Raw genomic sequence first — 13,118 nt, forward strand, 5'->3', positions numbered from 1 at the left:
TACCTAATAAAAAAAATTTTAGAAAAAAGAAAATTATATATATATTGATCCCCGACACAGATTAAATAAGTCTCTTTTCATATCTACTGACTCAAGATAGCATGCATGAATGTCACATAGAATCTTTTTAAAAACTACCTGCACAGAAAAGTTTGCCTTAGTTATACTACTAGTTGAGTTAACCAACTTAATTGGTAGTATAACTACTAGTTAACAATATACCATGTTACTTGATCTTTTACAAAGAGAAGTGTACTTTTTTTTTTTAATTTTTTTTTTAAGGACAGGATTTCTCCGTGTAGCCCTGGCTGCTCTGAAACTTGCTCTGTAGACTGACTAGCCTCAAACACAGAGATCCACCTACCTCTGCCCCTCTGCCCCTCTGCCCCTCTGCCCCTCTGCCCCTCTGCCCCTCTGCCCCTCTGCCCCTCTGCCCCTGCCTCTGAAGTACTGGGGTTAAAGCTGTATCCCCACCACCACCACCACCTGACAAGAAGGATGACTCTTAAAGACAGAATCACGCCCTCATGCTAGAAGGATAGTGGAGGCAAATGTGGGTCTGAGGCCCAGTTCTTTCCTTATACAAGGACAACTACTGACACAGGAATAGATGTTTCTGGAACCACAGCTTGTAACTCCAACTTATCTTCACCTTATCTTCTCTGTATACGCCAAGATTTCTGCTCAAGGACATTGTGGGGTTCCTATGTGCCCTCATTACTGACTCTATATCTCCTACCTCCTGCTCCTGGGATGTTCTGGGGTTCCCATGTACTCCCAATACTGACTTGAATGTAGCCTTTGCCTCCTGCTCCAAAGACATTCTGGGGTTCCCTGGGCCCCCACGAATGACTAGAATGAAACCCATTAGAACTAGAATAACCTCCAAGTCTCCTTTGCTCCTTACCAAAACTTACACTTCCTGGAAACAGTGATAGAAGTCACACGGTACCATGACTAGAATTAACACCATAAAATATACACCAAGAAACTGCTAAAAGGGTAAAAAAAAAATTTATATTATATGTGTTTATTGCAATAATAAAAGAAAAATGAGTTTCTCCTCACAACCCTTCTTCGAGACAGAAACCTCCATGACTATCCACAGGGACTTCCCAGAATCGATCTACTCTGGGGTGGACTTGAACCAGTGGACTGGCATCAGCCTCTTTCCCAACTAAGATTACCACAGCTGCTCATCACTCACTCCTACTGAGAGCAGACTTGTCCATAGGGTTCTGTGCAGTGTGATAGGTGAAAGACCAACAGACTAACTAGTGTGAAGAGGGCAGTCGGGAGGAAGGCCTTACCTTCATTTCCTCCACCGCACTCTCGAGTTCTTCTGGAGATTTGTACTCGAAGTCCCTCTCCAGGTAGTCCTCTTCAGCCTGTGCCATCCACTCCTGCATCTCAGCCAAATCCTTTTTCAAGTTCAGGGCTTTTTCTTGACTATCTGACAGCCTGCTTTTTTGAATAGCAATCTAGGAAGGAAACGCCAATTCCACTCAATAAATAAATTTTAATACGTTAAATGCCAAGTTCTACCCTTTAATATTTAAAGGCACTGCAATAGATTTCCAGTCTTATTTTTTAACATTTAAATAAAACTTTTAAAGCATCCTGTGCTGGTGCTGTGTAATGTAAGAAAGGATGAAAATATAATGACTTCTATACAACATTTTAGACATGAACCTAACTAGAAGATATCTAATATAACTCTGAAAATAGGGTTCACAGCTGGTGTTTTTTCTCCCTGGCAGCCTGCACTGTACTCCCAACACTGTGAAAGGTAAGCAGCAGAAACTAACTAGGTTTCTGACCTTTTAATTCCACATTAAGGAGCTTCACCTATAGCGATAAAGGTATGAACATCAAGTAATTTAATTGTAACACTGTCTATTATATAAAAAATAAAACAGGAAGCAGAATTCCCATGGTGTGGCCTCACATTCTAAACTGAGCCTGGAGTTGGGCACAGTCACACATTCTTGTAATATCAGCCCTTGGAAGGCAGAAGCAGGTGTGTCTCTGTAAATCCAGGGCTAGCCTGCTCTACAGAAGAAGACCTGTTCTCAAAAAAATGTTCTTAAAAATAAGGGGAAAAAACTGAGGATGAAAAGAACTATTACAAAAGATGTCCACAAGGCATTACCCTATAAAATGTTGGTTAGAAAGTAGAAGGTAGGACTGGAGAGATGGCTCAGTGGTTAAGAGCACTGACTGCTCTTCCGAAGGACCTGAGTTCAAATCCCAACAACCACATGGTGGCTCACAACCATCTGTACAGTTACAGTGTACTCACATACATAAATCTTAAAAAAAAAAAAACAGAAAGTAGAAGATAGACGTTGGAGAGATGGCTCAGTGGTTAAGAGCACTTGCTGCTCTTCCCGAGGATGCAGGTTCAATTCCCAGTCCCCACATGATGGCTCACAACTCCTCTGTAACTGTAACTCCAGTTCAAGTTCAAGAAAATCCAACACTCTACATACACAGACATACAGACAGACAAAACACCAAGGCACATAAGTAAAGTGTTTTGTAAAAGAAAAAGGAGGGGGAGGAGAAGGAGAGAAGGAGAGAAGAAGAAGAAGGAGGAGGAGGAGGAGGAGGAGGAGGAGGAGGAGGAGGAAGTAGAACATATATTTGAAAATAGCTATCTGTCTGAATCTGGCTCAGTAACTTTATGAAGTACTTCAGAGGAGTCTGGGAATATTTTCAGAGCTCCTCACCTAACCACAAATGCACTTCGGCTGAAAGAGATGATCGTGTCACACAGGAATCGTCCAACCTTCCCCTGACACGTCCAGTAGCCTGCTCAAATTACATGTCTGAGTGGAGGCCAGAGCTGACAGAAACCGGAGGCCAGGCCAGGAACAGGATGGGCTCACAGGAATGTGGGTTAAGGAATGGTTAGTGGCTTTCCTGTTCCCTCCCTCCAAACAGGAGCACAGGCCTAAAAATAGACAAGGAACTTTTCTTTCCATGCCCACCCCGCAAGCTAGGGTGTGACTCTTCTAGGAGAAGCCACAATAGCACACAGTGCTCCTCTCCCTTGCTCAACACTTTAAGCAGCTCTTGATAAAACTATGGCATAGTGTGTGTGTGTGTGGGGGGGGGTAAAATGCAATGTAGTCACATAAATGTAGACTCTTGGTTTACATTTCCTGAACAACAATAAATATTATCATTTTAGTGGATCCATAGAAAAGTTGAAAATAAAATCCACAAGATCATAACTATAGACTTGGTATTTTAGGACAGTGTTAAATTCTGTCATGGTAGCATACATGAGACACATTTCTGTACATTTTAGTTTGACATGGCCTGTGTTTACTTATTTTTATTTTGTGTGTAGGGATATTTTGCCTGTACACAGTCTGTGTACAGACTGTGTAACTTTGTGAAGTACTTCAGAGGAGTCTGGGAATATTTTCAGAGCTCCTCACCTAACCACAAAGGCCAGAAGCGGGCAAATCAAGGTCACCTGGAAATGGAGTTCCAGACTGTTGTATGTTGCCAATGTGGGTGCTGGAAATGGAACCTGGGTCTTCAGCAAGAGCTGAAGGGCTCTAAACTGCTAACCCATCTCTCCAGCCCCAGATAGACCTATGTTTCCTAAGTACATTTGTGTGTATATATATATGTGTGTGTGTGTGTGTGTATACATACACACACACTATACAACTTTTTAAATTTTACTAGTGAGTGAGATAAACCGTCTAGAACTGATCTAAATACTTTCTGTACCGTAGATTTTATATTGTTATGAGCAAGTGGGTGAACAGATGAACTTGAGTAGATGGATGGATGGATGGATGGATGGATGGATGGATGGATGGATGGATGTGACAGATAGGAGATGGTAATGGTAGACAATGGATGGATGAAGATGATGGAGGATGAAGGACAGATGGATAAATGCATGGATACAGGAGACAGGGGATAAGTAGACGAATGGATGCTACATGGTTGCTTATTCCTCAATGTCACTTAGGAAGCTTGTCCTTTATTTCCTTAGATAAAATCCCCAGCTGCTTACACTGTCAGATTATAAAGCAGATACAGAAATACAAACTTGGATAGTGTATTCAGTGATATTACAAAAAAAGATTATTTTCTTGAGTTGGATCATGGCATCTTGACAAATGCCTATATTATAATATATGACAATAATTTCAAGTTCCTGTATGAAGCATATTTTCAGAGATACATAGAAAATATAATACAAAACTAGCTACTGATAAATCTTGGAATAGGTCCATGGGTGTTTCTCTGTAGGATTAGTATGATTTTTCTCCTCATAAAATATGTTCAAAATGAAGATGTTGGGCTAAAACAAGAACAAAACATTCAATCATGCCACCATAGGGTTCCTTCCCATTCCCTCCCCCACTGTCCATTGTCACTTCCTTCCCCACCTCGCCAGGGGATGCACTTTTCTTGGGGTCATCCGAAGTCGCTCCTGAGTTAAAGTTAAAGCTTGATTTTTAACTCAGATAACCTGACTCATGCCTCTAGCTTTATTCACCTCTCTTACTATCTTCTGCTTCCCATGCCCCAAGGGCACTAAGAATTTTAAAAGCTAAAATTTTAAAAAGAGGAAAAATAAGAAGCAGCCTTTGCATGCACAGAGTTACCTCCACCTCCATCCTTCCAGAACAGGTCTCATCCAGTTACCTGCTGCTAGGAAGCTTCTGCTCCTGGGTTCTTATCACTCAGAGAGCACCACAATCCACACAGAACACACGCACGAACGCACACACCGTTTGCCAATCTCTGGAGCCACCCAGAGCATCAGTTTTCCATCTGACATTGTCCTCCACCCAAGGCCTGTCTCTGTTCCCAAGGGATACAGCTCACACGTGCTATCCTGACCACAAACATGGTCTCTCCAGCCAAGAGTCACCAACTCTCAGACCTCTGCAATGTCCCAATGTGAGCAACTCCCTGACTAAACGATTGCCAAGAACTCTACCTTCTCTTAATTCTTGGCTGCCCCTCCCTGACAGCTCACCTGCCTCATAGGAATGCAAAAACTTTTCCTCTGGTCATTTCTGTGTCCCAGAGCATACAAAGAAGCCTAGCAACAGACACTAATTAAGAAAATACTACACTATATTTATTAATTATGCCTAATTAATAAATATGTGCTGCTTAAAGGATTAATAGCTATAATCAGTAGATACCACACTGAAATGTCCTCAAGGCAAGGCAAGTGTCATAAATGAATGTGTGGAACTCAGTTGAAAACAGAAAGAATAGGACAGTCCTGAGTCTCACTAAGCAAGCAGTAGTCTTCCTTAATTTTTATATATATATACACACACACATATATATACATATATATATATGTCTTTGTATATATACACACATATATAATTTATACAATATACTAATATAATAAATATATATAATTCATACAATATATTTTAATTTAAGATATTTAATATATCTTATATACTTAATATTAATATACATATTTTATATACCTAATATATCTTTATATATCTTTATATATTATATGTATATGTAGTATATAAATAAATAAAATAAGTAAATATATTATATATAAGATATATGTATCTTTATATATGTCTTTAATATATATTTAATATCTATCTTAAAACTATGAAAGAATATTGTTTGTATGTGTGTACATCACACACAGATATATGTATGTATATGTATATACATGTATATATATACACACAGACACATATATATATATATATATATATATATATATATATATACATATATATATATATATATATATATATATATATATATGCATGTGTCTGTGCATGTGTGCTTTAAGTGTGTTTTATGCTGTCCTGTAAAAATTGTAGAGCACTATTTTTTGGTTTTGATTTTGTGGTCAAGAGAAGCCAGTGACAGTGTGTCCCCTTCCTAAAGAAGGTGCCAAGCTCACCTCTTTGCTGAATTTCTCCAGTTGGGATTGGTAATCCACTAGTCTTGCCTGTACCCATGTCTTGACTCCAGTGACTGGACACCTCTGAAGGCTAGTCTCTACTTCCCTCATGTTCTTCAGAGATGACTCGATGGTTTCGATTTCATTAGCAAACGTCTGAATACAGGAGATAAGTCCATGTTAAGTGTACTCCCATGTAAGTGGACATCAGTATCACACCTATCTACCTGGATCCTGCAAATATTTCAAGGACATAGTGACTGGTATTCAGGATTCTCAGCTACTTAAGAGATGACTCACTTCAAGAAACTCATTTTGCCTAGCATTTAATACAGTCGCCCGCTAAAAATTAAATTAGAATTACTTGAATCTCAGTGGGAAGTATGACTTTTAATTAACTTAGAGTAGCGGTTCTCAACCTGTAGGCCTTTGGGGGTGGGGGGAGGGTCACATATCAGACAGCCTGCATACCAGATATTTACATTATGATTCATAACAGTAGCAGAATTACAGTCATGAAGTAGCAATGAAAATAACTTTATGGTTGGTGTTTGCCACACTCTGAGGGACTGTATTAAAGGCCACAGCATTCGGAAGGCTGAGAACCACTGCTCTAGAGAGACCTGGTGAGTCTCAAGTATAAATTGTGTTGCTAGCACATTTCATTTGCTAGATATGCTGCTCAGAAAGGTTCGTCATGTGCTACAATGGCAGCAGCATGCTTGTGATAATCATTACATTAAGATCACAATCTTAACAGAAGAAAACAGCTTCCAAAGAAATAAATTTGCTCTTGTTCTCATCACGAATCCTATAACCACAGACGGCAGTATAATATGAGCAATCTGTCTGTCCTTTATTAGCTACGAAGTAAAAATAAAAGCTTTACAATAAAAGACTCTTTATCTAGACTTCATAAGCCCTATTCTTACAATTTTAATAATGGCAAGTGACAAAGAGCGAGAAGAGAATGTTATTTATTCCAGTAGGATTGCCAGAGCGGAGGCACTCACAGCACATTGGTCAAGCTGGCTCTGCAGCGCAGCAGCGTCTCCTTGAGCAGCCTGTTCTTTCATGAGGAAGTCTTTGATGCCACTCACCCACTTCTCAATGACTTCTGAATCAGCCTAAATTGAACACAATAACAGAGGGGCATATTACTCAGTGACATACAACCCCAGGACATCTCAAGATCTACTGGGACCAAAGAAAGAGACAACTTCTCAAAACTCAATAACATCGTTTTCATTTGTTTCATTTCCTCTTTGAAGTCTCCCAACTTGGAAAATAAAGTCTTTAGTTTATCCTCAAGGAAATGTTTCCAAAAATGACACTGCGGTGGTCATCCACCAGTCTCAAGCCACTCTGGAATAAACTATTGTATCTAAATGCAAGCAATATTTAGGACTAAGATTCAAATTACAGGAAAAAAAATGCTACTCTAGTCATAGTCAAAGCATAAACAAAAATCTTTTGCTTTCAACTAACTTAGAGCAATTTTTTCTCGGAAGTTACTGGAACTAGGAGTAAGCACACAGCATCATGAAGGAACATGACACAGGACTCTCCAATCTTCCATGGGATACCTCCTTCTCTGAAAACAGAACTAGCCACTGTCTGGTTTATTTCAGTTCTTCTAACCACTCAAAGTTAATAAGTACAAAGAGAAGGCAAACGTTTTCTAGAAAGTAGGCTTGAGAGAGGAGATCGCAAAGGAATAGCTGTAGAGAAGTCAACTGCAGCCACACTTAAACTTCAGTACTAAAGCATTGGCTATTTTCCCCAAAGCCTCCTGTCCCTTCATTGGTTAGTCTGCCTTGCTAATTCCCCTAATGTTTCTCCGAGTCCCCTTCAGTTCTACTCTTGATCACGCCTAGAAATAGAAATAAACCTGAATGGTTAATTCGAAAGTGACCACCATGTGTCTCCCTAGTCCTGGGAAGGCTAAATATTCCTTCTTTTGTGACATTTACAGGGCAATATAGCCGGGTAATGCACAAACCATTCTGATCCATGTACTCTGGAGACAACAAAAAATATTTTATATTCCTATAATATACCAAACAAAACCAACTATTAATATTCTTATGAAGCTGGAATGAATCGTAAAGACATACAACTATGGCAAGTTACATCTATAAAATAGGTTATACCTATAAAATACCACCTAAAACCATTTTAGGTTTTTCTTATCGTGAATTTGTCCAATGATTCTTTTGGGTTAAACTTGTTTGTTCTTAAATATATCAGGAGCAACATGAAGACTAAAACCCCAGTGTTCTCAGTATTTACCTCAAAATAAGCTTCCCCTACCAAACATTGCTTAACATGGATAGAATAGCTATAGAACTTGATCATTATAAATACCAAATTTTGTTTTATTATGCTGACAACAGAAGTTTAAAAAATAGATCAGCAACAAGCCAACAGAATAATTAGAACTTTTAACCTTTCCACTTTCCTACCAACTTCTCTTCCTAACTTTCCTCTACTTGGAAAGTGGACATAGAAACACAATTTTCTATTGGGTACATGGTTTGGGTCCGCTTGGTTGGTTGGTTGGTTTCAATTGGGTTTCTTGCTTTTGAGTGTTAGGATTTGTAAGTGAAATCATGGCGCCCATTGTTTATAATTAATAAATGCTAATAAAAATAGAAGTGGGGCTGGAGGGATACCCCAGCAGACAGGAACAGTCACTACTCTTACAGAGAAGCAGGGTTCTGTTCTCAGCACCCCCAAGACAATGCATAACTGTCTTGAATTCCAACTCCAGAAGATCTAGCGCCCTCTTCTGGTCCCCATAGGTACCGCATGCCCATGTTACAAGTACAGATGTACAAGTTCACAGATAGGCACATAAGATTTAAAAATAAATCACTAAAAATAAAATCTTGTTCCATGAAACAAGCCTTTTAAAATTGCCTGCTTACCCCATTGCATTGTTAATCTCCATTCTGAACTCCTAAATAACATAGTATTTCTGAGGAACTAGGAAATCCATCAAAGCTAATTTTGAAAGAGGAAAACAGTTTCACAGCTAAGATTTTTCAGTAACACATAGAGGTGCCTCATACCCCAAGAGGGCTAATAGTCACAGTCACCTCTGACTAAAATAGACAGCTTTAACCCATCACTGGGGAATGAGAGGAAGTTTTAGGGGCTCAGTCACCTCTTCCTCGCCTCAGACAACCCCAGACACCGGTGAGGGCACACAGCCCAGGAACACCCGTTCCTTCTTGCTCTCAGTTTCACTGAGGAAAAAAAAAAGAAAGGAGAATGTAGCAGACACACACACACACAAGCCACAGAAATATCAGAGACGGAGCAACAAACAGGCATTCTGCTTCTCACTACAGAAAATCTGACATATAATCCCTGTACCCTATGATGGGGAGACGCCGAGCTCACCAGCTAACAGCATGGCTGTAAGAAACTAATTCTGTTTTGGCACCTCAGTTGCTCACCTGTAAAACCAGAATAACAACAATAACAACTGTGTTTAATTGTTCTGAAAAATCACAGACAGTGTTGGGACAGAGATCGCCACACGAATGCATGCAACATACACTTAGCACCCACGAAAGCATCTGCCTCACTATTAACAATGAGGACCTCGTTAGAGAGCCAATGCTTCCAAATCCTAGAACTTAGATCTTGTCAGAGATGCCCAGGAATGCCACAGTGAAGTTGTGTTTGCTAAAAATCAGGTAGTTGGTTGTTGTTTTGTTGTTGTTGTCCTTTTTTATTGCTGTCAGCATTAACATTTGTTCAGTCCTATAACTATTTTAAAGTCCCTGGAAAATGGCCAGCTGAAAGCTCAATCGTGCTATATCTGATGGGCATAGTTAAAGAGCTCAGCAGAAAAAAAGTCAAGGAAACGGGAACCAGTCCAAACTTTGAAAATGCCTTGCAGGGGCAGATTTAGTAGACACACCGCCCTGTAGCCACACTATGAAGCAAGGGGTCACTACTGAAGACCAGCCACCACCAGCCTGCAGAGGGTGCAGAGACCCAGCTCCACGCTCCTCTTTCACACTCCCCAGACTATCTATTTTTCCCTGGAAGGAAAATCGTCTCATGTTCCTGTAGCAGAAACTGCCGGTCGATACCACGAGCCAGCTCATCTGTAGTCAGTGGTAATGCACGGTACAAGACTAAGACCACTAGAACAGTTTTCAACCAAATTCGAAGCAAGCGTTAAAGAAATACTGGCCAGGATGAAGGACTCTGGTCAGGTCCATTCCAGGGATCATCGGACATGGAGTCACATTCCACTACAACTTTCCAAGCAAACCTACAAGGCTGCATATTTCTCACCAGATCCAATCAGAGGTAAGCATACACGCTGGTGCACTTCCTGCCAGGGTCCCTCCTGCCTGCCTCTGAGTGATCAAACACATCTGGTGCAGTCAGGTGGAACAAATTTGTTAAGGGAAGTCAGAACATGTGGCTTGTTATCTTATAGAAAAATCAGTCTCCAGCATTTCTCCATCTGTCCCTGGACAAGGGGCTTCATGGATCTCTTATGTACAGTCACTAAAACTTACAAACTCTGGCTCTCACATTAGTTCCTCAGCTAAGTCCCAAAGAACATGAAAGAATTCACAAAAACAAGAGAATCTCTCTAGCCATTTAAAAACCACACCACTAAAGAGCTTAGGGGGGACTGGAGAGCTGGCTCAGCCATTTAGAGCCCTGACTGCTCTTCTAGAGGTCCTGAGTTCAAATCCCAGCAACCACATGATGGCTCACAACCATCTGTAATGGGATCTGATGTCCTCTTCTGGTGCATCTGAAAATAGCTACAGCGTACTCATATACATAAAATAAATAAATCTTTAAAGCGCTTAGGAGTCTACAGTCTACAACAGCAATGGTTTCTTTGCCTCTATCCAACTTGCTGAACAAACACAAGAATACACACACATGTACGCGCACAAAGTTCTTTAAGGAACTTCTCTTCTGCTAAATAAACTGGTTTAAAGTTCCCAGGAGAAGCTCGGGAGGTGGCTCAGTCAGTAAACTGCTTTCCTGGCATGCATGGGGACCTGAGACTGACATGCAGAACCGACATGCTGGTAAAAGGTACAATTCCTGGGAAGCTAGGAGATTCCCGGGGTTCACTGGCCAGTCAATGTAGCCTAACCTGGGAGCCCCAGGTCCCAGAGACCTTGTTTTAAAAAACAGTGCAAATACAGTCATCTGGCCTCTGGCCTCCACACATATTCTCATAAGCACACACATCTTCTCTGTCTATCTGTCTTTCTGTGTCTGTGTCTGTATGTGTCTGTCCCTGTCTACCCGTCTCTGTCTCTCTGACACATACACACACACCATTGCCAGTAAATTTCTAATAAAAATGTCTGCAAAAAAAATTAATCGGTCCTCATCTAAGACAGTAATCATTTCTCATTCTCATTTTTACTCATAAATATTCAAGTACGATGAAATTGCTAATAACATGGTTATTTAGAGGACCTTAAAATACCAAAGATTCTCCTTTGGAATGTGGAAAATGTTTAAAAACCTTGACCATCCATCCCTCCAGAAAACTTCTTGAGCGGGCAACACCCAGGGGCAGGTCACAGAGGAGAAATGTAGGGTCAATGAAACAATCCCTTTGCACCTTACCCTGCCCGCCTCCTGAGCTGGAGATAGAAGCATTTGAAAGCTTGGAAGCTCTGGACAGGAGAGCCTGAGACTCGAGGGTGCACTGCAGCCCCTCATTCTGGACTACAGCCACATAGCTGGCATTTTTGCTTTCCTGCTCCCCCATCAGCTGGAATGTATGTGGATCCTCAAGCTGCTAATTTCTGCCTGGGACAGGGACAAACCAGCTTTGAAAATAGAGTTGGCATAGGAATTTAATGTAAAGAGCTTCCTAATTTGCTCAGTTTGGTGACATTCTGGAGCCTGTAACAGACACTACCTGGGGTTTCAAGGATACCATAACCCTACTCAAAAGACTGTTATAAAAACGGTGTTCTGTCACAGAGAGGAAGGCCAAGAATAACATTGCCACCACATCAACACATCTAAACCTGTGTCACTAAATCCAAGGTGTGGAATGGCCCATTGTTTCCTGTAATGAGTAAAAATGATGGGGGGAGGGGACAGTATTTTAATTACTATATCAGGCTTGTATTCTCTAGAAAGACTAAAGTAGCTAAATACGGGATGTTCGTCTTCCTTATCTTGACCCTGAAATACTTCCAAAATAATTTCAAATCCTGTGTCTTCAATGGCCCCGTCCCCACATGTCTTTTCAGCATCCTGGGGCAGAACACCTTGGTTTGGTGAGTGTCCTTGACTTTGAGCAACTGAAGGAAGAGAACAAGCAGAGGGCTGTGTGATCTTTGAGGATAAGTGGGTCTGAGACTGCTCACTAGAGAGGGGGAAGGCTACCTGATAGAGTCACACCTACTGAGTGAGTCATTCTGATCACTGCCATTCACCCCCTCTTACTTGCTGGGCACCCCGCAGAGTTCTATCTTCAAAGAGCTCATACCCTGGGAGGGGAGGAGAAACACAGAGCTCTAAGTTGATAAAACTCCACAGGGTGTGGATGGGAGCATGAAAAGGTGAGGAAGGTTCAGGCTGTACTTTGGTGCTGAGCAAGACTGGTGACTGGCCATGAAGTTTGTTCTTAGAGACTCAGCCTGGGTGGGGGTAGTGGGTGGGGCTGAAGAGGTAGCTCAGTGGTTAGGAGCATAGTTGCTCTCCCAGCAACCACATGGTGGTTGCCATTTGTAATGGCATTTGAGCACTCATATACAATAAATAAAATAATAAAGCTTTAAAAAAAAACTACTGTACACATTAAAAAATAAATCAGCCAGGGAAACATAATATTCCAACAAGTAGGTGTGTCATGTCCACAGGAAGGCAATACAGTCCAGGGTAGTCCTTTGGGACCCATGATTCTCTCCCAACTTGATGCCACTCACAGTGGGGACAATAGGCAAGCTAGAAGAAGAAAGGGCAGGGACTGTGTGATAAAGTGTGAACATTTTACTCTGATGACGATAACCAGACCATCCCTTGCTTCAGTGGGAAGATGAATTTCCAAGGTAACTGCTGGGAATCGGGAGTTGGAACTGTTATAAAGTGGAGGGCAGAGCCAAGAGGCAAAACTAGGTTTAGTGGGCACTTGCAGACATGCTGGTAATGTTCCAGGTATTCC

General features: G+C 41.1%; 1 protein-coding gene across 13 annotated transcripts in view; it reads right to left on the minus strand.

Annotated features, from left to right (window-relative positions):
• Positions 1-13,118, minus strand: part of Utrn (utrophin) — a 487,702-nt gene that overhangs the window by 309,867 nt on the left and 164,717 nt on the right. For all 13 annotated transcript variants that reach the window (XM_006512710.4, XM_011243167.3, XM_030245066.1 and 10 more), the window contains 3 exons: positions 6,949-7,062; positions 5,936-6,091; positions 1,311-1,481 (listed from right to left, as the gene is read on the minus strand). In XM_006512710.4, coding sequence (XP_006512773.1) covers positions 1,311-1,481; positions 5,936-6,091; positions 6,949-7,062 — 441 coding nt within the window. The remainder of the gene's footprint in view (positions 1-1,310; positions 1,482-5,935; positions 6,092-6,948; positions 7,063-13,118) is intronic.

Source organism: Mus musculus, chromosome 10 (genome assembly GCF_000001635.26).
Source record: "Mus musculus strain C57BL/6J chromosome 10, GRCm38.p6 C57BL/6J".
NCBI classification, from domain to species: Eukaryota; Metazoa; Chordata; class Mammalia; order Rodentia; family Muridae; genus Mus; species Mus musculus.